General features: G+C 38.6%; 1 protein-coding gene across 3 annotated transcripts; it reads right to left on the bottom strand.

Moving 5' to 3' along the window:
• Positions 1-344: 344 nt before the first annotated feature.
• On the bottom strand, positions 345-6,097 carry LOC149220943 (putative membrane protein At4g09580). 3 transcript variants are annotated; one of them, XM_089384958.1, is made up of 6 exons: positions 5,778-6,097; positions 5,577-5,646; positions 4,044-4,613; positions 1,952-2,222; positions 1,299-1,469; positions 345-698 (listed from the first exon to the last, which is right to left on the bottom strand). In XM_089384958.1, exons 3-6 carry the CDS (start codon positions 4,352-4,354, stop codon positions 567-569), a joined length of 885 nt encoding a protein of 294 aa, XP_089241084.1. In that variant the 5' UTR covers positions 4,355-4,613; positions 5,577-5,646; positions 5,778-6,097; the 3' UTR covers positions 345-566. The 3 variants fall into 3 exon arrangements, with proteins under 3 accessions (XP_089241084.1, XP_089241082.1, XP_089241083.1); XM_089384956.1 differs by having other exon boundaries at positions 5,266-6,097; XM_089384957.1 differs by having other exon boundaries at positions 5,577-6,097.
• Between the last annotated feature and the right edge of the window lie 21,309 nt (positions 6,098-27,406).

The raw sequence follows: 27,406 nt of genomic DNA, 5'->3' as shown, positions 1-27,406 counted from the left end.
AGCGAACAGCAAATCAAACAGTATAAGATGTTGAGATGGCACATCAGTAGAGCATGCTACAAAGCATGCATAAGAAGGGTTGTCTTCAAAATTGCATGATTATTGTTTCCGTGAAAAAGATGGCTTATCAACAAAACTGGCCCAATAAACACAGGACAGAAATCAATAAAACCTCAAGACAGTTTGCAAAATCTTTCCTCGATAAATGTGATTGAACATCCTATACAGGCCCTTCAAATCTGCCTCATTGGCACAATTTTCAACGACTAGGTTGTCCTAGTCGAAGGCTAAAGAACCAAATCAATTCCCATTGTACCAACCATAACACAGACAACAGCCTGCAATTTTAGATGAACTCCATTTTATTACCTCAAGAGTCAAGACAGTTTGCAAAATCTTTCCTCGATAAATGTGATTGAGCATCCTATACAGGCCCTTCCAATCTGCCTCATTGGCACAATTTTCAGCGACTAGGTTGTCCTAGGCGAGGGCTAAAGAACCAAATCAATTCCCATTGTACCAACCATAACACAGACAACAGCCCACAATTTTAGATAAACTCCATTTTATTCATGTGTCTGTTTCCTGCTCACAATTGTAGGAGCAAGAGATACAAAGCCAATAAAAAACAATATAGCAAATGTCTTGAAATCATACAAATCTGCCACAGACCTCAACTCCCCAAGAACTAGACCAGCCTGCAAAATAACAGTAACAAATCAATTGTACAGCCAACTTACTAAACAGTTTAAGGAAAGCTCAAAATTAGATATATCAATAAATCAACTGAAAATCAGTCCACATTCTGCCCTGCTTATTGATATTTGACGACTTCACTAAAGAAAGACAGAAATTCAAATTACTAACAAAACCATTCTATTTTATCATCATAATCACATATATAATGACAACACCTCCCTAGAACTATTTGCAGGAAAAGAAAACTGAAAACAGATCATCGTTTCTAACTTCTACCAAGAGAGGCAAGTATTATAGACACAAGAAGCTGCTATTTGACAAGTGGCATATACCATATTCAAAGCTCTCAATACAGGGCATCTAAACAACAAACTACTAAGCAATGCAGTACAAATTGGTCAGTAGCTATAATCATCTCGTAGTTTAAAATATACTGAGGAACAGATATTAAAAGCATCAAGATTGAATAATTACAGTTCTAAAACAATCATTAGATTGTGAAAAAGAGCTTTGCATAAACAACATGAGAAATGAACTGGGGAATTGAAATTCTACATATAAAAAAGTAATTGTAAATTTCAATAGATGAAGTAACTTACTCGAACTGTAATATAGGTAGCTGGAAGAAGACCAAATAATGTTGCAAAGAAGAAAATGTGATAAGGCACATCCACAATTGGCGATGCCAGATTTATGAAAGTGTTTGGTAACGTTGGTGTTATTCTTAAGAAGAGCATATAGTTCAACAATCTTTCCCTGCGTTGAGCTACCTGCAATAAAGTGCAGACAAAGTTAAAAATAATAGATGAAACTTTGGAATTGTATTTCCTAATATCATAAGAATTATAAAACAAGTCTACATTTTTATTACCTATAGCTGTTAGTAAATTTATCATTTCAAGGATTAATGAGCAAAAAGCTGAGCAACCACTCTATAACAATTAATAGCAAGTGTTTCCAAGTAGTTGGTGGTCAGTTTTCTCCTCAAGATAGCATAAGATAATATAATGACACCAATGACATCAGTGATAAATTTCTACAGCACCTACATGTTTGGCTGTAAAATAAGTGGAGCATTCCTATATAATGTAGGGATTTCACTTCCCCCCTCCCCCACCAGAAGCTAATAATTACATACAAGACTTAAATAGGATGTGAGAAAAAAAAGGTATTGGGAAGGTTAGCAGATGTGTCACTATTGTCAATATGCATATAGTCTATAAGTATCTAATAAAGTACAGAAAATGTATACCTGGGCTCGGAAAAATCTCAGTCTCTCTGGCCACAACCAAAAAGCAATGGGCCTCCCAATCAATTTTGACAAGAAATAACAGGATGATGCACCAGCAGTTGCAGTCAATAAAACCAAGGCCAGACCCTTGATTATTCCAAAGAGTGCTCCTGCTAGCAGTGACAAGAATATGGTACCAGGAATCATAAATGTCTGCATAAAAATGTATGTGGCACAATAGCCCAGTATAAACTGAGCTGTGTAGTCCCTGGTATAGTTTGCAAGCTGGTCTCTGCAAATAGAAATATCAGCAATAAATATATTTTTAAAATTAAAAAATTTAATTTAATAAAAAAACAATTTAATAGAAAAAATTAAAATGCATTTAAATGTTCCACTCTACATGTACGAGCCAATTATCTGAATATGTAAATACAACATTTCACTGCTGAAAATGCAAACATGTACAAGCTAAGAATATAAACCCAGATGAGACAAATTACAGGGTTTTGAAACCACACCCAATTTATGACATTTTCAGGTAGGATACATTCCACCATCTAAACACACCAAAACAATGATTTACAACTTGCACATTTGCAGAAAGTGGAAACGAACCCACCTACATTACTCATCATCAGAATGCACATACAGAAAACAGAATCACACTCAACTGAAAACCTAATGCCAGAATAGAGGAAAAAACATAATAGAAGAATCAAACAAATAAACATGACAATCACAATCATTCTCATTTCACATCCAAGTGACCATTCCCAGATCACCATACCTAGTAATGGGTAATATGTGAACTCAACCATGGTATGAGGTCATATGAATGCATTGGAAATAGAGTACTCTGGTCTTCACTTTTATACTGAACATTTTGACAAGAGGTATAGGAGAAAGAACTTGAAAAGATAAGAAATCCTTAGGATGACATTGAAAAGAATAGACCCATTTTCTCATGTCTTTGGGTTTGTTTATTTAACATTATTATTTTCATTCATGCAAGCAAATCAAGAACAAAAAGAAAAGCAAAGGGTTGCAATGTCCCATAAAAGCATAGCACAAATGATGAGTAATAAGATATATTGTTGAGCAGATGATGAATAGCCACTTCTATCAGAGGAAGACATAACTGGCTCACAAGAAAAACAATAACCAAATTGCATATGTTATTATATGGTTTCTTTTATTCCTAAAAGAGTACAACAGTATCTATATACAGAAAATCTATAAATCTGTAACTTTTCGTGCAGTGTGACGTTGAAGACATTTTTCAATTACACAACTAAAGGTCTACAAAGGAATTTTTTTGAGGGCCAAGTAACATATTAAGAGATAATTTATTTCTGTAAACTGTTGGGTTAGAAATTTGCTTTTTCTAGTAAATGAAGAGCAGTAACAATCTTGACCAGGAAGTTTGACAGCTTTTCTGGTTTTCTAGTACTCAAGCCTTTTCAGGGAATCTTTTTATGACCAATGATTTCAACGCCCTGAACCTTTTGAAGCTACCAATCTTCCTTTAAAATCATTAGCAATCAACATCACACATCCTTCATAAATTTGAAAAGGGTGATGAAATCTTTTGGATTCAAAAGTTGGTATGGGAATCTCTAAATATGCTTTAGGTAAAGGCAACTTGGTTGAGAATGGGTTCGAAGGTATTGTCTCAGCCCTGGAGCACTCTTCCTAAAAATGGCATTTCAAGGTTCAGACTATAAGTGCATAATCAGAAATCAAGAGATACAGAGCCCAGGGAGAATTCAATAGTATCTTGCAACAGAACTAACTGGGTCTTGATTGCCACAGTATCTATGAGATCTACTATATTGCTACTATTGCATTTAAAAACTTGAGTTTCCTACAAAGTATTAAGGCCTACATGGTACTAAATTGGGCTTTTATTGACAAGGACTTGACTGGCAATAAGGTTAATGAATAATTGAGAAAGAAACTTTAGTCCTTTCAAGCTCTCTAATACAGCAGTGCCAAACTTTCAAACTAAGGGCATCTTAGAAAAAGAAAGATGAAGATTTAAGAATATTCATACAAGATAGAAATAACGATGCCTCGATAAAAATAAGGCAAAGCAACAGATGAAACTTACTTGAGTAATCGGAGATCTGGAATACTATGAGGAAGCTTAAGGATTTCATATTCTGCTTCTGGCATTGTCGCATATATACTTAGGAGACCTAAAGCAAATAACATGAAAATTGTAAGAGCAGCTACAAACTCCCACCGTGTCAAAGGAAACCTGCCCTCAGGTTTCCCATCATGCAATTTTTCACTAGTTGGTGACGCAGTCTTCCCACTCTCTTCATCCCTTTGCCTTGCAGTGTCAATTGTTAGAATCCTGGGTGCCGGCATTGTCTTTAGAAAAGGTATGTATGAACACTTGGATGCTTCAACCTTCATGGTGGGATTGTAACACCATTGATAAAGGTGAAAGGCCTCTAAAGCCTGACTTCATTGACATCAAATTGATAGTGATAAATCAATTTTAAGATTTTCTGATTCTCCTCACAGAATGCAAGTATTAATATTCAGCAACACATACTACACTGTGATAATTCATACGACCTTCGAAGAATTCTTCAGTTGATCTCTGAGCATCCCAAGTAAACACCATAATATGAAAGGTGGATCCTTATCCGAACCTAAGTTTCTGCAAAAACTGATTCCACCAAAGCAAATAAAAGGTGGTTGTGAGTCGAGCAACACCAGCAAAGAGATCAGAAAAATCTATAAAATTTGCAGTCACTTCTAATGATTTATCTCCGGGAAAAGATGATGTTATAGTGACAATTATCAGTGCATAACTATAAATTCCCCATGAAAAACATCTTTCCAACTCCACAAAAGAATGGCCGAAGTAAAAGTCAACAGCTAGAGGCTCATAAATTGCGCCTTTTTAGCGTGTTCTGATCACTTATTCCAAACTCCCAATCCCAAAAAAATTAAGCCAAACCCTAATTGCCACAAACCCTGGTTCTGCTGGTAAGAGCAGCAACAAAAACAGCTAAAACCTCAAAAAGTTGTGTAGCTTCAGAGACAGCATGTAGCTTATGTTCATCAAAATAAGATCCAGACAGTAATTTCAAACTATATAAAAAATCGCATTTATCTCTTCCAAACCCTAGTTTCTCCAAACTCTGCTTCCTAGCCCTCGGGATAAAAACCAATATCCAGCTGACAACCTCTTAAAGCTGAGCATTCATACAGAATACCATATAAATAAATCGATCCCTCGACCTCCCTTCCACCGCCTCAAAAAGAAAGAGCACAGAAAAAAGCCGCAAATAAAAATCCGTCAGAAACCCGCTGACCTTAATGAAGATCATCCATTCCACATTGCATTTAGCCGTCCGACCAAGATCGGTGCACAATGGCCTCAAAGGACCAAAAATAGAGCAAAAAGATCAGGCCATTTAACGTCTGAACTTTTCTTAAGAGCCACACTGTAAAAACTTCTACGACTCAAGTTGCCCTCGGGGGTCATTTAAGGCAGCCCGACATTGCGGAGAACCAGTTCAGACACGATTTAAATTAACAAATGTGCAATAATCGGAAGATTTTTGCCGTTACGGCAACAAGCACAGTCTAAAAAGAGCACAGGAAACGAGGAACCCGGACTTACAAGGGAATTCCGAAGCGAAATTCAAAAACGAAAGCGGATCTGAGCGTGTTTATTGTGTGCCGATCCCGATCTACGAGCAGTAAAATGGGGCTCAGCGTTCCAGACAAGAAAAATACACGGAGAAAATTACGTAACAGCGACCGAATAACCTTACTTTGAGTAGCTGAATCCGCCTCTACTTAACAAAACCGTTGAGCATACCTCATAACCGCGTGGGGCAGATGCATTCCGTAAATCAATTCCTGGTAGGGTGGACGAGCGGAGCTTCATATGGTGGCCCCAGGGTTGACATTATGTTCTGAAACTTTCCTTCCCTTCCAAGGCGAACCAAGGGGTACCCTAGTTTTAGGGGGGTCAATCAAGGGGCTATGGCTTTCTCCGAAAGTCAAAGCATCTCGATTTCCAATTACTTTTCCCCATTTCCTAAATTTCTATTCTGTTTTTTTCTTTCAATACTAAATGAATCGAGCAAAGATATTTCTGGGTGGGTTCAGGATAGACGCATCGATCAAGATAAGTTTGATGTTTTTCTAGACACTGTAATCCTGATGATTGGTTTTCGACTTCATGAGATTTGAACCTGAGACGTGCATACAACATGAATTTCACCTTACTTGAATATTATTACTTTAAAATAATTCTCTTTTGTAATTTTAATTTGAAAAGAAAATGATATGTAAGAAAATAATAGTTTTTGTTTTTTTATTTTACTATTTTATATCTGATGGATGTGACTGATTTCCCAAGATGGGCTGCCGCCAAATTTCTTTATTCGCTAATTACTGCCGCCAAATTTATTTATTCTCTAATTATGATAGAAGGTTTAAAATTATTTTCAGTATTTTAATTAGCCTCGTTCTCGAGCCAAAAATCATTTAAATTTTATTTTAAAGTAAAAATTATAAATAACTTTATCCATTTCTTTGTATTTCCGGCATTGTTAAAGGTTTAGAATTTTTATTTAAAATCGTTACGAAAATTGTTTAATTTTTTAATATTTAAAATAGCTACTAAAAATGTGAAGGTTGAAGAAAATTATTAATATTTTAAAATGACAACTAATAATGAAACCATTACAATATTATGTGGTGAGGGTAGGGAGGCCAATAGTCTATCACCTTATTCAAATAAGCTAAATTCTCTATATAAGTGAGCCCACCCACATGGGCATATGGTAGCATTTACATGGATTGAGCTATGTGTGGTTGTAGGTAAGGTGTTCATGGCACATTGACTTGCATGGTTTAATCTGGTTTCTTATTGAGATTTCTTTTTCTCTTTACCATTTGTGATGGTGATTGTGGGTTGATTTTTCTAACTTAACTTATTGTGTTTGTGTGATTGGGTATGGCAATTTTGTAGGTAGTATTTGTTGATATTTTTTTTTTAAACATCATTGAAATCAATTTCCCTTATGTTCAAGTTGGAGAGCATGGTTAACCTTCCATTTGACCTATAGAGTTATAGAAAGCAAGAGGAAAAGTTATGTTTTAATCAACAATCTATAATGGTGTGTGGTTTGAAATCATTTGTTGCAAGCAACTAGTCATTCTCTGCGCTTGTGAAAAAATTAAAGTTGAGTTGAACCCAAATCATTTTAAATGTCTCCATTTTTCCCTATGATGTGATTATCCGTAATGCCATTTTTAAGGAATTTAGACTTCTGTGATCCATAAAATTGTTAAGATAATCTTCGGCAAAATCACATAACCAATCTTTTGTCGACGCGTTTCGAACCAACTTGTCCTGACGATGAACCACACTAGTTGGTTCGAAACGCGTCGACAAAAGATTGGTTATGTGATTTTGCCGAAGATTATCTTAACAATGCCATTTTTGTTATGCTTCTCTAAATGGTGGGAATTTATTCCTACCATCCTATGAACCTCTTTATGTTGTTCAACATATTAAATTTTCAACGGAAATCTATTAAGAACTTTTGGGATTTTGTTTATTTTGCATTTCGGTTAGGGTATATTAATTGGTCCATGTATACAATTGGGTATGCTTGTATTTTGGTTAAGACATTTAGCCTTGGGTTTGTTTGCATTTGGTTATAAAATTTTAGGTTTGGGTTTGCATGCATTTGGCTTTTGGAAAAATATAGGGTTGTGCCTTTTGTTTGAGTTGAGTTATTAAAGAAATGTTTATCATGAACAAGAGTGTCTTACTTGTGTGTCATTTTTTCATGATCACCATTAATTGCATGGTTGATAAATGCCACTCTGATATCACATCTTTGGTGGGTTCTTTTGGGCATGATTCCTAGCATCATTAAATAAGGTGAGCATACTATTGAGAGTGCTAGTATTAGCTATATGATTTAACATTTTCTATGACTTGGGTTGGCTTCCTCTTTTTTAATGTTGGTGGAGACCCTTGTATTGGAATTCGATGGAAATAGAATTGTTAAACAATTAGGGTTATTCAAAGTAGATTTAATTGGTAGAATTTCAATCCAACCAAGATAGTTTAATATAAGTTGGGTCACAATTTAGTTTGCATATTGAGTTTGATTTGCCATTAAGGTATGTGTAATGAAGTTGCACCTATTAAGGTGTCTTAAACCTATTTGTTGACTCTATTTGCATCCATTGTAAGAATTTTTTTGTTCCATACCAAGATTGTAATTGTCTTTAAAGTGTATAGAATTTTTCTTAGAGGATGTGCAAGTCATTATGCAATGTACCCTTATACTAAATGTGCAACCTATCCCAGTATGTAGTGTGTGTTATTTAATTTATTAATTCATTCTTGTTGACATATGCATTGTTGTTTGGGTGTGTATAATGAGTTGATATTTCATATTTCATATGTGTATGTTATATGAGTTGCGGTAAAGGGTATTTGTAATATAATTGTGTCAATTAGAGTTTAGTATGGGAATGAATTTGGGTATGTAATTAGCATCATGAATAATGATGTGCATTGAATTTAATTAGCAAGGATTACCTATTTGTTTAGCATATGCTTGACTCTTATGTTGGATAATGGGTACATCAAATGTTTTAGCCTAGACATTTTTTTTTATTCTTTTAGAATAGACAAAACCTTTTGATTTCCATCTTGAAAAACAATGTTGGTTTCCAATGGGGTGTATATATTTAAATGGGAGAATAGTTCTTCAAAGTGCTATAAATCTATTTTCTTACTCTAATAGTATTTATTGTAAGAATTGTTGCGTTCCATACCAGGATCATAATTTTCTTCACCTTTAGATTTCCAATTCTCTTTATTGTGCCTTAATATTGTCTTTGAGACTATGCAATCTCTATACCATTTTGCATTAATTAATTCATTACCTCATTTTTTAGTATGCATCATATTATTTGGGCGTGTATATTGAGTTTATGTTTAGTATGTATATGTTGTTTTAATTCGATTGAGAGTTTTGTAATGGAGTTGTGTCAATCATAGTTTAGTATGGGATATAGAAAATTAGACTTTTATTTATATCAACATTATCTAATGCCACAAGTTAAAGAGGAAAGTATGATATAAATTATACTGGGAAAATGCCCTTATAAGTTGGGCCCAAATACATATTAGTAAATACTTTAGCTTGCATTAGATGAAAACTAAGTAAACATTAAAAATGCTTCTATAACAAAATCCACATTACATGTAGTTAAGATAAACATAAAACATCAAAATACTTTAGAAAGGTGAGTAAATTCATTTTTCAAGTATGTTGAGTACCCTGCATTTGGTTGATCCAAGTAGGTTGAAAATTAAAGGTGTTGGAAAATAACATATTGGAACGCCCCTTCAACTAGTAGGAAGAGAAGGGGGAGGTGTTGCGACTGAATGATATTAGGGGATTTGAATGTTTACAATGCCTTGGAAAATCATCTATTTGATGTGATTTGATCCACTAAATTCATCAATGTTCTCCTTTTTTCAAGTTTATATGTAGTCATGTCAAGTTCCTCCCTCATCTATTGCCCCTTTTAAAAATTCTACAACCCCTTCCGTTATTATTTATCATGCTTCGCTAGTGGTTTTTGATTCTCCTTATAAAGATACAATGCCTTGATAAAATAAATGAATATCAGTTCACTTCATGGGGGAATCCTCCTTTTACATTGAATCAAATATAGAAGACAAGATATGATGATCCTAAGACCATGTCTCCTTTTTATCTATATAAGAGACAAAAGGTATTGTTACATGCCATTTTGTCACATTCAACCAAATGACCTTGAACCCAGATCAATCATCATCCATTCACAACTTGCAATCATCCCCTGCAAAGGAAAAAGCATGTTCTTTCCAGAAGTTCCAAGAAATTATGCTTTATATTGGCTAAAACCCTAATTTAGGTCCTCATCGCACTTTCTTAGTTAAGACAGTGTGATGATTTAGGTTACATCCAAGGGAAAAGCGTTGGTCAGTGCAGGTTACTTTCAGTACAAGTGTGATGGCCCTTGAAATGAGGAAAATTAAAAATAATTTCAAAGCTTCCGCTTCTAGAGGTTTTTATCATGGAAGTTTCAATTCTTTATTAAGGATGTCCTTGAATTCCTACAAATGAGGTCTTATCACTTATCCCATGGAGCTTATCCCATTCTAAAGTGGATCTTACTCTAATTTAATGGATCCACAACCTCCTCATTTCTCCTATAAATGCATTACCTACTATTGGGATTGGGTTGGCTTTTGGAGACTCTTAGTTATGTTCTCGTGCTGCCCATTTGTGTATAGAGATCCATAATTCATCTATGAACTTGAGGAATGATTGAAGGCTTGCTTTGTGACAAAGGAAGAACAAGATAGTTGGGAGAGATCTACAAGGTCAAGGTCTTTAAGGGTTGTATACTTTTCCTACTTTCATTAATGCAAAAATGCCTTGTTTTCCTATACATTATGTATCAATTATGCATATGTAGAATAATGAATAATTGGCTTATTGTTTAGAGATGATTGTATATGTTATTTGTATGTTTTGCTTCTCTTGCTTGTTTTAGACATTTTGCAGGTTCCACTTATAACATTTGGAGTTGGAGCTAAAGCTTGTAAGCGGGGAGAAGAAGAGAGTCTACATTGGTTTCCAAGTAAGTCTTTCTTCCATATTACAAATTTTTCTAAGGAAAGAAAAGAAATTTTGTCTTGGTTGTTTCTAGATTAGGCCACTAGGTCTAAGGAGTTTGCTTCTATCTGCAGAAGGAAATCATCCATAAAACAACTTGGTGACTTCGTTGGGGAACGATATGTTCTTTAGTGGTTTCCTTTATCTAGTCTTTTAGGACCTCTAAAAACGACTCTTTTTTACTTCTTCAGACAGTTATTGGACCTAGGAAAGCATAATTTCAAGCTTGGTTAGGTTTAGTTTTGTGTGTTTTAAGAAAATTTGGCCTAATGCACTTTTTCTTCTAAGACAGAGCGTCCCAACGCACTTCTCTCTCTTTGTAAGTGTGATTACTCACACTCGTTGCTATGTATCACCTGCGATGACCCCTATAAGTGTGAAAATTTTGCATTTCCTTGCCTTGATTTGAATTTTGTTTTGCTTGCAGTGTCTTCTTAAGTCTTTGGTTTGTGCAAGGTCTTTATAAAGCCAACAGTTTATTTGGAATTGAGTTTGATTTCCTTTTGATAAGATTTTGTTTTATTTTTGTTTCTTTTTGTCAATTAGGGTTTCCAATCATTTGGCTTGGTTATTGATTTGTTAAAAGACTTTCATGTTATAGTTATGATTTGTTTGAATGTTTTTTATTCAATAATCTAGTCATATTTCATTTTTTATTGCATTGAAAATTGAAAAAGAAAAATAAAATTTCATTTCTTCATGCATTAGGGCTTTGAATCTTTACATTGGAATAATGAAAGTTAAAGATCTTGTTTGGAAATTTTTATTTGTTAGATCATTGTTTGAAATTTCTTCCCTTCTTTAGATAGATCTTCATTGAATGGAAAGATTTCATTTTCTCATGCTAGTTGCATTCTAGGAGTTCATGTGAATTCATTTCGAGCCTTAAAACTGAAAAGTTAATCAAAGTCAACATTAAAATTATAACACCCTATTTCCACATTTACCCAAGTTAATCGGTTTGTTGGGGTAAACATGTAACAAGAGGCTACTATTATGTGATTCAACTCCCCATGTACAGTTAAGGAAGTGGAACTGACAAAATAAAACCATTTTGACCTTCCACACATGCTACAAAACCTTTAGGAGCCAACCAACCCTTCCAGGTGACCAACCCCTGAGACAACTTGACATTTCACTAATATGGACCCTCAGCCACTCCCATGACAATCCATGCATGCGACTAAGGCCTTGCAGTCCCTCCCGTAACAAGGCATACCAGCGATTATGGACTTTTTCAGCTAAAACTAAGTCATCGGCCTTGGATTCTATGCCACTTTTTCAGGGCCAGGACTCAGGCCACTACCCAAAACTTCATGAAAATTTTAGAAATGATAAATAACAATGGAATAAGGCTACTAATGCAATCATTGGTACAAATATTTGATTTGAACCCTACTAACAATGACAAGAATTTCATTAAACATGTCACAAATATGTAATCTACAAGTCATAATAACATATCTAAGCATAGGGGTCTCACACTTATCTGAGATTCGTAAAGAAGCATTGTTTCTCTATCAAAATAGTTGCATTATCATCTATTAGGTCATATATTCATTGTACATTCATTTGCAAATCAAAACATGACAAGAGTCATACATGAAGTTTGTCACAAAACATACTCATAACTAGCATATAACCAATAGAAATAACAAGGATATAACAACCATAAGAATCACATATGATCCAGTGTATTTACATATGAAATACCAAGGATAAAAAGCTCTTATTAATGAATGCAAAAGCCAACCAAGTTTGGGACTTCTACGAACCACCCGACCATAGATTGGCTAAACAATTCTTTCTTTCATCCAATCATCCCTATGCCGTATTCCAAGCATGAATGTGGGACTGAAAACCAAACCAGTCCAGGTTTCCTTAGGATTTACCACAATCCACACTGGATCACTAGGCCCTAAACAAGCATGGATGCCACCAAATTTCTCCACCTACACTGTGAGGAATTTTCCTACCTCCTAATCACTAGGCTTTACTATATATACCGCCATACAATGGCCAAGGATTGCTTGGCCTAATCAAGACTCCACCCTCCATGCTTTACTGTATATCCCGCCATTCATCGGTCGACGATTCCTACGTTTGATCGAGGGCACACACCTCTAGGATTTACCATATATCCTGCCATTCATTAGTCGAGGATTCATAGGCACACAAAATCTGGCTTTATCTCAATCCCACCTTCTTCGATCTAGGGATTCCTAGGCCTTATGTTCTTTCTTTCAGAGACCACCTCACTTAGTTTCGAAACTATCTGGAAATCCATCTCAACCAAATATAAGAGAACCCATCACACCATGGCTATCCGGAAATGGAAAGGCAAATCTGAAGAACATTGTCACACCTGGAAAAACCCATACCACTGATAGCAAGAGAACCAAATACACACATGAATGTACCATGCATGCCAAAACTAGCAAGGAAATCACACATGCAAATAATCCCAACATAACTGCTAGATGTTGCTCTTCCCATCTTGATCTTTGCTTTCCCTTTCTTTCTTGGTCCTTCCTTTGCTTTCCTTGATCCGATGCTAGAGTCTTCCAAGAATTCTCTAAGTGTCCAAGAGTGAAAGAGAGAGAGAATAGAGGGAGAGCTCCAAAATAGAACTGACAAAAGGTACCAACTAATCCTCAGAAGCCTTTTTATTAATGAGACCTCTATTTTCTACAATTTTCCATTATTTTCCTTCATTTTCCTCCTCCCATGCAACCTATGACCTTTCACCTTCCTTTTCTCCTAATTTCCATTATTTTCATAAATAAAATGCCAATTAATGCCACTTTACCTTTCCAAAGCCTTTGTCATTACCTTTGCCAATTTCCTTATCCATAATAAACCAAATGAACGCCCACACTAGGATGTTTTGCCAAACATTCATCTTGCAATACATGTCCCATGACCTTGGTTATTATTTTGCCTTTATTAACTTTATTACATGGAATTTTGACCAGGGCTATTATAGAACCCTCCCCCTTGGGGGAACACTGTCCTTAGTGTTTAATGGCACCTACAACCAACAAGACTATTGAGAAATAAAGCATACTGCCCATGGAGCTTTATAGCTTAGCTTATTGTAGTATTTACAATGATCAACTTGCTAAGAAGCAAACGAACATGACACATAACAACATGACACCCATACCACTTACTGGAGCTTTATAGCACAACTCATGGTGGTATTTAGATCCATATACATATGTACATGTACCAAAAACATCACACTAAAACATATCCCAAAAACATTCGCTCAACCTATGAATAAAGAAGGATACATAGCCCACATCTGATCCGCCATCTCCCATGTAGCTTCATCGAGCCCAAAGTGCTTCCACTACACTTTAACTTGCTTGATTGCTTGGTTCTAGAGCATGAGCATCTTTTTCTGCAATATACACTGAGGTTCCAGCTGGAATTCTCCATCTAGTTCCACCTCCAATATAGACCAGTCAATCACATGAACAACATCTTTAACATACTTCTTAAGCAATGACACATGGAAAACATCATGGACTTTCACTATCAGAGACAGTGCAAGTCGATAGGATACTAGTCCAATCCTCTCAAGGATCTTGAAAGATCCACAAAACCAAGGTGCTAGCTTGGCACATGATCCAATAGGAGATCTTCTTGTGCTTGATGCGCAAATACACTTGTTACCCAGCCTAGAACTCCTTAAACAACTTGTTCTAATCTGCATAAGTTTTCTGCTTGTCCTGTGTTTCATTTAGATTCTTCTTGATAACCTGCATTTCATGTTCCATCTCTTCCAACATGTCTGATCCTATCAATACCTTGTTCACTGGATCACTCCAACTAATGGGAGTATTACAACTCTGCCCATATAGTGTCGCAAACAGGCTAATCCTCAATGATTTCGTATACCCATTGTTATAAGAAAACTCAACCAACAAAAGGTACTCATCCCATCTCCTCTACTGATGCATCACATACATCCTCAACATGTTCTCTAATATCCTATTGATCCTCTATGTCTGTCCATCTGTCTGCGGATGACAAGTTGTGTTAAAGGCCAACTCTGTCCCCAAACTTGCAAACAAATCCTTCCAAGACTTGGAAGTGAACTTAACATCCTTGTCTGACACAATCTTACTTGGAACACCATGCAACCTCACTACATTTTTTGATGAATACCTATGCCACATCACTAGTTAAATAAGTAAACTTCACTGGAATAAAGTGTGCTACATTAGTCAACTTCTCCACCACAACCATGATGGAATCATGTTGTTTAGATGTCCTCGGAAAACTTGTGATGAAATCCATTGAAATGACCTCCCACTTCTACTCTATAATCATAATTGGTTGTAGTATTCCACCTGGATGCTTACACTCTGCCTTCACCTACTAACAGACCAAACATCTAGCCACAAACTCTGCCACTTCTTCCCCAAATTTGGCCAATAATAGAACTTCTTCACCACTGTCAATGTCTTCTGGTATATTGGGTGACCTGAATACAGTTTTGCATGAAACTCTCGCAAGATAGTCTTCTTGATCTCATTGTTTTCTGACACATATATCCTGTCCCTAAATCAAATCAAACCATCAGCTTTAAGACAATAGTCCATTGTAGAAATTTCACCTGTAGATCAAACTGATATATGCAATGTACTAAAGCATAATACTTGATCTAGTTCTACAAAACATTAAGCGGAAGCATAATCAAATTCATGAGCATCATCAAGCATAAACACATATAACTGATCAAGAGAAATAATCAACCATAACACAAGATATATCACTGGGGAAAGCACCAACATAAAACCCCCAACACTGTATTATCAATCAAGTGGAAATCCTCTTCTGTTTACAAAAAGAATCAGCTTAAGAGCTATCCTGTACTCTTTGCAATCAAAAGATGAAGATCATAGACTACCTAGGCCTCAATATATAGGCCCCAAGTCCTCCAATCCCCTATTTCCTTGCGCAATTTTGACTGGGGTCCAATTACAAAACATATGTGAATTGGCCCCAGATCATACCTGCTGTCAACCTCAGGTCCAACTATGCAATCCTTAAGGACACTAGTTCCTCCTGCATGCAAGAAAAACTTACTAGAAATATCCAAGCATCTGATAGTACATTGTCCCTCATCTGATCTCAACTAGGTCACTGTCTGAACTGCCATGCATCAGTTATCCATGAGAGAATACTTAGTTATCTGAAAATAATATTTGTCACATGCATGCAAGCATCAACAAGCTATCACTCATTATTTTAACAACTTGTTAAAATAATCTAACTGGACTTGACTAAGTTAAACTAAGTCAATTGATTCTCTCATTATAGAACTCATACTTAATTCCTCAATAAGTGGGACAACTAATTGCATGTTCTCACAAAGACTTCAAGTTTAATTTTCCATAACTAGTTAACTCATGGAGATTAATTAATTAATATTTTAAACTGTTGTTAAGACCAAATTCAATTTTACTTCCTATAGTTAGAACAAGGACTGCTAAAAATAGGAAGGGCCCCAGAAATGCTATTTTTAGAAGATTCTATTTTTAGCAGTTTCACCTCTCACCCAAGGTGGCCAAAATGCTCATTGGCCAAATTGCTATTTTTAGAAGTGCTATTTTTAGCAGTTCTATTTTTAGCACTTTCTAAATTTAGCATTTCTTGTTGCACACTTTTCAACATTCCCTCTCAACAAGAAAGGGATTATCAGCAACCCCGATCCTGTCTCTGTTGAACTCAAACTTTCCCTTTGACAATGCATTTGTCAAAATATCTGCATCTTGTTCCTCGGTCAAAATATACAGCAACATCATGATCCTCTTGACCACACAATCCCGTAGATGATGATGGCGGATATCTATATGCTTGGACCTGTCATGAAACACTGGATTCTCAGAGAGTTTAATGTGTTAGGATATTCCGACACATAGGATATAGTTAAGTTCAACTTGGTCTAGTATAGAGTTAGGTTAGAGTTAGGTAAAGTGTGTTTCTTTACCGTTGTACATTTTGTAACTTACAATCCGACGGTCACGATATGTAGTGATCCGACGGTTCACTCTCACCTCGGTATTACTGACACTTGATCCGTGGCTTGACACCCGATTGGTCCATGAGTTCTATTTAAAGCGCATGGAGGGTCATTGTTCGGGTAATCCGTGCATGAGAGAAGCTTATGTAAATTTTTATTCTTTGATTAATAAATTGCCTGTAGTACCCACGTTGGGACAGGCCGTGGACTGTTTCCCTCCTTGCACTTTGAGGGTTTTAACCACGTCAAAAATACTGGTGTATTGATTTGAGATCTGGTTGTGAGCGGTGTCCTTTTGGTATTCTTTCTGAGGAACTTACCCTGTAAATTCCTACATGGTATCAGAGCTATTTGAGGGCCGCGTCCGTTGGTGATCCAAATCTGAAGCCGGTAGAACTGCATGCGGCTGTCGTTTCCTAGATCTGCTGTTTCTGACTGCTTTCGGGCCGAGAGGACTGCTCTGTTGCGTTCGGAGCATCTGTTCCAGTGAGGAACCCCTTTCGTTTCACGCGAAAAGGTTTCCGGTAGCCCTAGCTGCGTCATTTTTCAGATCGGGAGGTATACAGTGTTTTTTTTGCAGTTTACTGTTATTTTCTCTCTGCTTATTTCGGTCTCAGTTTATTTAGTCTTTTTTTTTTAACCGGATCTATACCTTTCATTTCTGCGTATGCTCTTTGCCCTGCGACTCTGTGCGATCTGGGCAAATCAGAAACAGAAAGGAAGGATTTTTCTCATGCGTATGCTCTTTTCCCTGCACCTTAGTGTGATCTCGGAAAATCAGAAACATTGAGAAAAATATTTAGTTTTTCGGCTAAAGCTAACTTTGAGATTTTTTTTTTAAAATTTCTAGTTTTTTGGCTAAAGCTAACTTCGAGCCGTAAGGTTCGTTTTTCTTTGCATATTCGTGTTGGGTTTTGTGTTTTGTGTTTTGTAGGGAAAAAGAGCTTTCTCAAGGCAAGCACGCAAAACCAAGGCCCCCCCCCCCCCTTTCTCTCTCTCTCTCTCTCAAATTTTTTGTATAGATCAATTGGTTCAAAGCTATTTTAAGAGAGTAGAGGTCTTGGGTTCAAGTCTCCATTTTGTGGGGGCGGATTTTTTCATTCCCGCACATTCGCGCACTTTGCCGGCAACGTCAACAATTTTTTTTTTCAAAAAGCCATAACTTCTTCATCCGGAAGCCTTTTTCAGAGCCGTTTTTTTTAAAACCGCCTATTTTTTCGAGATCTATCCATTGGAACACTTACTTTCAGCATCTTCAGCTTCAGTTTAAAAAAAAATGGAAAGTCCATGCCAAGTCATTCTTGACAGCACTAACTACTTCCAATGGGTAGCCTACATGGGAGATTTACTTAGAAGTAAAGGTCTCTACAGAATAGCCACAGACCAAGAGAAGAAACCAAAAGATGAAGACAAGGCGGCAAAATGGGAAAATAGACAAGATCAAGCACGTGGTTTGATAGGGATGTCTGTTTCTCCTGATCTTAGATTCCACATTGCAGAACTTGAGACTCCTCATGAAGCATTAGAAAAACTTGCTAAAGTTTTTGGAATTAAAAATGAAATTAGAGCCCATCAACTTGAAAATGAGCTGCTTACTTTGGATCCTAATAATTTTTCTTGCATTGAAGATTTCTTGTCAAAATTCAAGACCCTTAGATATCTCTTGGAAGGTGTTAAAGTTAAGAAAGAAGATGGTAACCTTATTTATTCCATCCTTACTAAGTTGGGACCAGCCTACTCTGTATTTGTTTCCACTTTCCATTCTACAAGGGAAGCTTTCATTTGTCAAGGACAAGAATACAAGGCCCCTTCCTTTGACTCCTTTTGTGATTCCTTAATAAGAGAACAAGAAAAACTCTTACACCTTGGTCTTCTTAATCTTGGAAACTCTTCCACGAAAGCGTTAGCCGCCCAGCAGCAACCAAATTCAAAGAATCCTAAGAAGTCATATCCTCAAAAGAATGGTCCTAAACCATCTCAGCCTCAAAATGAAAGATCATTTCAGCAAAATGATAAGACCAATAAAAACAAATGGAAGAAGACTGATAGACATTGTAACTTTTGTAATCGAGATGGCCACTTAGAATCTAAATGCTTTAAGAAGATGGAAGCCTTGGAAGCCGCAATGAAGAAACATAACATCCATGTGGAGCCTACTTCAACTTCAACTTCCGGAATGGCACTTTCTGCATGTCATTATCAATCATCTCAGTCTGGTTATGCATTAAATGTATCTTCTTCTTCTTCTCATTCTCATGAGTGGCTCATTGATTCTGGAGCCTCTTGTCACATGGCCAAAAACCAAGCCATGTTTTCTTCTTTAAATGATTGTAACACCAAAAATATATATATTGGTGATGATAGATCTCTTAATGTTGTAGGGACTGGAACTGTTCATCTAGACAATGGTCAGTTTAATGATGTATTATGTGTTCCAACCTTATCCTGCAACCTTCTATCTGTCTATCAGATAACTCATTCAGGTGAAGGTAAAATTGTTGAATTTTCACCTCATGATGTTGTAATCAAGGATCTAAAAGATCCTAAACAGATTCTAGCTACTGGTCTTGCTGATGATTCCAAAAGGTTGTATAAGTTTCACAACTTTGGGTCATCAAATCTTCCCTCAGTATTTGTTGCTCATAATGATGAAGTGAGCAAACTTTGGCATGAGCGATTTGGTCACTTAAACTATCGCTCCCTTCAGCATCTATGTAAAGAAAATATGGTGACAGGTCTTCCTATGGTATCTTGCAGAGATGGTGTTTGTTCCGGATGTGTACTCGGAAAACATCATCGGGACAGTTTTGACAAACGTGCCTCTTGGCACGCCTCAGCCCCTTTACAGCTTGTGCACAGTGATTTATGTGGTCCTCTTCCTGTTGCTTCATTCTCTGGCTGCAAGTACTTCTTAACTTTCATTGATGATTTCTCCAGACGCACTTGGGTATACTTCTTAAAACTCAAGAGCGAAGTATTTAACACTTTTTTGGCCTTCAAAGCCTTTGTTGAAAAACAATCTGGACATCAAATTCTTAAGCTAAGAACTGATAATGGTGGAGAATATGTTAAAAACACATTCATCAACTTTTGCACCGAAAATGGAATTCAAATGCAACATACTGTTCCATACACTCCACAACAAAATGGTGTAGCTGAAAGGAAAAATCGCACCTTAAAGGAAATGGCTAATTGTATGCTGCAATCTAAAGGACTCAGTCTTAGTTTTTGGGCCGAAGCAATTAATTGTGCAAATTATATAATCAATCGCACTCCTACTAAGGTTCTAGAGAATATCACTCCAGAAGAAGCTTGGAGTTCCATTAAACCAGATGTAAGTCACTTTCGTGTGTTTGGAAGTGAAGCATGGGCCCATATTCCAGATGAAAAGCATAAAGCTTTAGAACCTAAGAGTGAGAAATGTACTTTTGTTGGATATTCTGAAGATGTAAAAGGTTATAGACTTATTCCATTTAAGTCCAAAAATGTTATCATTAGAAGAGATGTAAAATTTGATGAAAATAAATCGGCCTGCGAGCCTAGTCCGGCGGATGTGCCACCTCTTCCTATCTCTTCTACTTTTGAAAACATTTCTTCTTCAGATGATGAAAGCGAGGATGATAATCCTCCCCCACCTTCTCAGGATCCTCAACTTCCAAGATGGGTCCGTGCTACTCGGGATGCAGCAGGTGATCTTGCCGGTGATCCTACAGATCAGCGACGTACACGTTCTCAGTTTGAAAGAGCCTCTTCTTTACTGGCTCAAGCTCCAGTAAATCATGATCCTGACACTTTTGCAGAAGCTTCAGGCCATCCACATTGGGAAGCAGCTATGAATGAAGAATATCATTCATTGATGACAAATGATACATGGGATCTTGTTCCTCTACCAAAGGGACGCAAACTTGTTAGATGTAAATGGGTTTACAGAACCAAGTATGGACCAGATGGGAAAGTTGATAAACATAAAGCTCGTCTCGTTGCTAAGGGCTTTTCACAGGTTGAAGGCATTGACTACACTGAAACCTTCTCCCCTGTTGCCAAAATGAACTCTATCCGCCTTGTTCTTTCCCTTGCTGCCTCTTTAAAATGGGAAGTCCATCAGATGGATGTTAAATCTGCCTTCTTGCATGGGGACTTGCAGGAAGAAATCTATATGGAACAACCCATTGGCTTCATACAAACAGACTCCAGCCTTGTTTGTCGACTTAAGAAATCCCTTTATGGCCTCAAGCAAGCTCCTCGGGCTTGGTATGCCAAAATGGATAGCTTTCTTTTAGAATCTGGCTTTTCTAGGTGTCATTCTGACAATACTGTCTACACCAAGAAAGTGGGAAACTCTCTTATCATCCTTGTTCTTTATGTTGATGATCTTATTCTTACTGGTAGTGATCCCAACCTTATAAACCATGTGAAGTCCAGCCTTAAAAAGAAATTTGAAATGACAGACTTAGGACACTTACACTATTTTCTCGGTCTTCAAGTCTTGCAATCCCAAGAGGGTATTTTCCTTTCCCAGTCCAAGTATGCTTGTGATATTCTTCGTCATTTTCACATGGAAGACTGTAAGCCAGCCCCTTCTCCCTTTCAGTCTGGAGTCAAACTTTCAGTCTCTTGTACTTCTCCTGAAGTTGATGCTACCTTATACCGTCAACTTGTCGGAAAACTCTTGTATTTAACCCATACTCGTCCTGATCTTTCCTTTGTTGTTGGCCTTGTTGCTCGTTTTATGCAAAACCCCCGTGAAAGTCATTGGAAAGCAGCTAAAAGAATACTTCGTTATGTTCGAGGTACAGTACAGTTTGGGATTCATTACAGTGCCAAAGCAGCTCCTCTGTTAGTTGGTTTCACTGATTCTGATTGGGCTGGTGACCCTGATGATCGGAAGTCTACTGCCGGTTATGTCTTCACTCTTGGTTCAGGACCTATTACATGGGCTTGTAAGAAACAGGCTGCCATTTCTCTTTCGTCAGCAGAAGCAGAGTATCGTGGTGCCGTGGAAGCTAGTAAGGAAGCCTTGTGGCTTCGTCAGATCCTATCAGAGTTTGGCTTTGAGCAGCAGCATCCAACCACACTTTGGTGTGATAATCAAAGTGCCATTCAGCTATGCAAAGATCCAGTCCAGCATCAGCGCAGCAAACACATTGAACTACACATGCACTTCATCAGAAAGCTCATTCATGACCATGTTCTTGAAGTGCAATATTGTCCAACAGATGATCAGGTTGCAGACATCTTCACAAAGGCTCTCACAGAGGCGAAGTTCACTAAACTTCGATATATGCTTGGAGTTCAGGAAGTTGTCACTAAAGGGGGATAGGCTCTAGTGCCTCCTTCCTTCTCCTATTGTGTCATATTTGTAAATACTTCAATCCTATCCCAAGTTGTTCTTAAGGGGGGATGTTAGGATATTCCGACACATAGGATATAGTTAAGTTCAACTTGGTCTAGTATAGAGTTAGGTTAGAGTTAGGTAAAGTGTGTTTCTTTACCGTTGTACATTTTGTAACTTACAATCCGACGGTCACGATATGTAGTGATCCGACGGTTCACTCTCGCCTCGGTATTACCAACACTTGATCCGTGGCTTGACACCCGATTGGTCCATGAGTTCTATTTAAAGCGCATGGAGGGTCATTGTTCGGGTAATCCGTGCATGAGAGAAGCTTATGTAAATTTTTATTCTTTGATTAATAAATTGCCTGTAGTACCCACGTTGGGACAGGCCGTGGACTGTTTCCCTCCTTGCACTTTGAGGGTTTTAACCACGTCAAAAATACTGGTGTATTGATTTGAGATCTGGTTGTGAGCGGTGTCCTTTTGGTATTCTTTCTGAGGAACTTACCCTGTAAATTCCTACATAATGCAACTCTGATTATCACAATATATCACGGTAGGATCCATCATCTGACCAAACAATCCCACTAGAATCTTCCGCATCCAGATGGCCTCACATGTAGCCTGACTCGTAGCCATGTATTCAGCCTCCGCTGAGCTAAGTGCAATTGATCTTTGTTTCCTACTATACCAAGAAACTGCAGCTGACCCAAGGTTGAAGATTCCTCCAGAAGTGCTCTTCCTGTCTAATGGACTACCTACCCAATCTGCATTCGTGAAGCCTTGGAGCTTCACTCCCTCTATCCGCCTGTACCATAATCCATACTGTGTAGTGCCTCTGAGATATCTCAGCACATGCTTTGCCACCTTCCAAAATAACTTGGTTGGCTAAACCATAGCTTGACTCAGCTAGTTCACCGCAAAGCACAAATCTAGTCGTGTGTTCACCAGATACATGAGTGAACCCACAAGCTGCCAATAAACAGTAGCAGCTACTACCTCACCTGAAGTAGCATCCTCCTTCCTCCAGTTACCTACTAGAGGAGTCTCCATGGGCTTGCACATCTCCATGTGGAAGCGCCTGAGTATCTCATTGGCATACTTGCCTTGAGACACAAATACTTCCCCATCTCTCTGCCACACCTCCATGCCTAGAAAGTAGTGCATGAGGCCCATGTCCTTCATCTCAAACTCTCTTGCAAGGTCCTCCTTGCAAGACTTGATCAACTGATCATCACCTGTCAAAATCAAATCATCGACATAAAGTACAATAATCAATAGCTTACCTTCTACCATGATGTGGTAGAGGTTCACATCCGCTTCACTCTTAGTGAAGCCCAACCCGGTGAAATCGTTGTCGATCCTGATATATCAAGCACGGGGTGCTTGCTTCAGCCCATACAATGCTCACTTGAGCTGGCACACATGCGACTCACGATTGAAGGTCCCAAATCCCTCAAGCTTCCCTATGTATATCTCTTCCTCAATCTCCCCATTGAGGAAATTTGTCTTCACATCCATCTGATGGATCTTCCAACCCATCTGTGTTGATAGTGCTAGAATCGATCTGATTGATGAGTACCTTGCAACAGGAGCAAAGGTCTCATCATAGTCAATCCCCTCCACCTATGAGAAACCACGGGCAACAAACCTTGCCTTGTGTTTCTCAATATTGCCATCAGCTGCATGCTTTACCTTGTAAATCCATCGGGAAGTAACCATTGACTTGTCCCTTGGTCTAGGAACAACATCTCATACACTGTTCCGCATGATAGAATCATACTCCTCTACCATCGCATCCACCCAAACTGGCTGCTGCACTGCCTCCTCAAAAGAAGAAGGCTCGGTCGCTACACACTCCCCAACTAGGGCCATGTAGCCAGTGTATCTATCGGGAGATCTCCTCTATCTATGGTGAGAGGATGGCTGTCCCACATTCTCTCTCGCATCCTGCATCAATTTGTCATTCTCCCCATGAGCATTTCCACCCATCTCTGGAAGACTCTCCAGTAGTGGTGATCTCCACTACTGGAATCTCTACATGCGGCTAATCCGCATCATCAGAAGGCTCCTCCTCCTTGATCCGAATTGGATCCATGAAAAATTATTAGAGTCTGATGACTATATCAAATCATGATAGACTTCAAAAACTTGTGAACAATGAGCTATCAGGAAGACCTCTGGATAGTGCCGGTTTGTATCCAACACGGAATGACGAGGACCTTGATCAAAGCACGCTGACCGAGGCCCATGGAGACCGCGCAGTGGCGCAAAACTAGCAGTTAAGAAGCTCAGATCAGAAAACAAAGGCCATTTCTGATGTACATCGTTGGGCAAAACCCCTCGAAATGGAATAGCCCCGAGCACTCGATCACAAGGGAAACCCGAAAAACGTGGGAAAAGCGCTAAACTGAAAGGCGGGTCTTGCACGCCAAAACTGGCGGAATATCGGAGGCGTTTTGGGCGGTAAGCGGATTTGGCAGGGGAACGAGCGATTCCATACGTTGATTGATGCGTGTCCAGCAGATGAGAGAGAAAACTGCTCTCATCGCAGGCTAACGTCCGAGCAAGTCAACCGCGTGATAAGAGCGATAACCGTAGGATCTGGAGGCCCCAGATCTAATGGTGGAGATTGCACCTGATGGGGAGACCGGATTTGGCGGAGAAATAAGCTACGGTGTATAAAAGTTTGAAGTCCGATTTGACCGCTGAGTTGGCAGATGAATCATTTCACAACGTAACCGAAATAACGAACCGTCGAGGAAGAGCTGGCGCTCAGTTCGTGAGAGGACAAGTGGCCACCTCCTTGTGAGACGTTACACAGTGGCGCTGACGTAGAGGCAGGGAATTCCAAGTGGACAGAGGCAGGCGAACCGAAGGGATGGAAGAGGAAGCGAACAGTCAAGGAACAGATTGGCTTTAAGCCATGAACAGATAGAGAACAAAAACGGAGAAGACAGTGCAGGTTAGACAAAGACACAAAATAGAGAGTAAAGCAAGAAGTAGAGAACAAAGAGTCGAGCTAACCTGCAGAGTTAAGGCAGCATCGAGCAGACAAAACCAGGCTTGAGAGGTTCAAGCAATCCCTGTGAGGATATCTGTCGGGAACGGAGTACCAAATTGGACTCATCCCATTAAGACCAGTTGAGGTCGAGACTTAGTAAGGGGGAGTCTGTGCACTCTAGTGGCTTGGGGAATCCAAGAACCACCCTACTAAGCATCATCTATTCTAGGAGACTCAATTTGAGCTCCTCATTGTAAAAACTCTGTTTAAAGACACAATAAGGAAGGGCCACCACGGAAAGCTAGACCAGAGACGTAGCCCTGGAGGATAGGGTGAACTCCATATTAAATTGTTGTGTTTTTGCATCTTGCTTGCTGTGTTACTCTTACTGTTTTCCAATGTTTGTGCATTTTGCAATCTTATCGATCTGTTGCCTAAGATAACATAGACACACACCAGCACATGAGTCTGTAATACCTTCATTAATTAATTAACTGAGATCACTCACAAGTGATTTTCAGATCACTCCTTAGGAACTAATAGTTCCTCATCATCACCGTGAAACTTGAGCTCCCTCTCAAGTGACACTCGCATGGCTCGTTGCTCATCAAACTTCAGATCCCTGCACACTACGGTCCTCTGACTGGCACGCAGAAACACCCGATAGTTGTGAGGTGTATCCGTGTACCCCACATGTATTTCCAACTTAGATGTTGGGTCTAGCTTCTTCCGAGCATCTTTGGTCACATTACAATAGACTAGTGATCCAAATATGCGGAAGTGACTCACATCTGATCGCTTCCTTGAAAATGCCTCCATAGGTGTCTTCATCCCCAAAATACGATGAGGACTTCTGTTCTGAAGATACACTGTTGTATTTCATGCCTCAACCCACAAATGAAGTGGTAGGCCTTGGTCATGCAACATCGCTCGATCTGCTCCCACAATAGATCTGTTCTTCCTTTCGACCACCCCATTCTGTTGTGGGTTATGAGGTGTCGTGAGTTCTCGTTTAATTCCTTCTGAAGCACAGAAGTCCTTAAACTGCTGGGAAACATACTCTCCACCGTTATCACTCCGCAAGGCCTTTACTTTCTTTCCTGATTCTTTCTCTACCAAAGCTTTGAACTCACAAAACTTCAAGAAGGTTTGATCCTTCTTTTGCATGAAGTAGATCCAACATCTACGAGAAAAATCATCAACAAAAATAACATAGTACCTATGCTTCATGGTGGAGGCTGTAGAGAAGGGCCCACATACATCTGAATGAACTCGCTCCAAAACTGCTCCTGCTCTACTATCCCAATCATGAAAGGAAGCTTTTGCATACTTACCCAAAGTGCAACCTTTGCATGTGCTTGTTTGCTCCAGCTTGCACTTGGGTAATCCGGTAGAAATTTGTTGCATGATCTTCAAGGCCCCATGATGCAAGTGGCCCAGTCTCCTATGCCATAACTCACCAATATCTTGGCCATGCACCACCTCTGCTTTGGAACTCAATGCAGCACAGTCTTCTACCTGTAACTTATAGAGATTCTTAATTCGAATCCCAATCTGTTTGGTCTGTCCAGTGCCGATATGCCTTAGGAAAACCTTTCCCAAACTAAAGACTACACCATAGCCTTTATCCTCAAGCATAGCAATAGACACAAGATTATTTTTTTAGCCCTGGTACATACATAACATTAGAAAGAGTGAGGGGAGAACCATGCTCCCTCTGAAACACAATCGTACCTTCACCTGAGACACGATACTTTCCGTCATTGCCCATCTATCTGTATCTGGAGATCCTTCTCCTCCAAAGTGCTGAAAATATTCTTGTCACCTGACATGTGGAAAGAGGCTCCATTGTCCAAGTACCAAACTCATCCCATTCTGGATGAAACCATGCATGAAATAAGTGAGAAATCCATCTCAAACTGTGAAGCTAGTGCATCACCATCAGATTCCTTAGAGGAACCTTTCTTGGACTTCTTCTTTGGGCAATTAGTAGCATAATGGCCCAACTCATGACAATGAAAGCATCTCACCTTCAACTTGTCAAACTTCTTCCCTCCTTGAGAAGACTTGGATTGGGATGCCTTCCCTTTCCCTTTCTTAGCTTTAGATGCTAAAGCCAAGTTCTCTTCATCATCATGTTTTGGTGAAGAAGTTCCATCCCTGGTGCTCCGTCTGATCTCCTCCTGCATCAAATCTGACCATAGTCGTTCCCAATCCGGTAGTTTGTCCCTTCCGTTCAATGAGTCTTGGTAGCTATGCCAGCTCTTAGGAAGGCCAAGGAGTGCTAGACTCACCACATCATCATTAGTTGTAGTGATCCCTACACTTGCAAGCTCAGCTCTACAAGTGGTGAGCTTATTCAG

Source organism: Pinus tabuliformis, chromosome Q (genome assembly GCF_031772625.1).
Source record: "Pinus tabuliformis cultivar Carrire ecotype Pingquan chromosome Q, CPIR1, whole genome shotgun sequence".
Classification (NCBI taxonomy): Eukaryota; Viridiplantae; Streptophyta; class Pinopsida; order Pinales; family Pinaceae; genus Pinus; species Pinus tabuliformis.
Note: the sequence above shows the minus strand (reverse complement) of the source record. Positions and strands in the feature narration are given on the sequence as shown.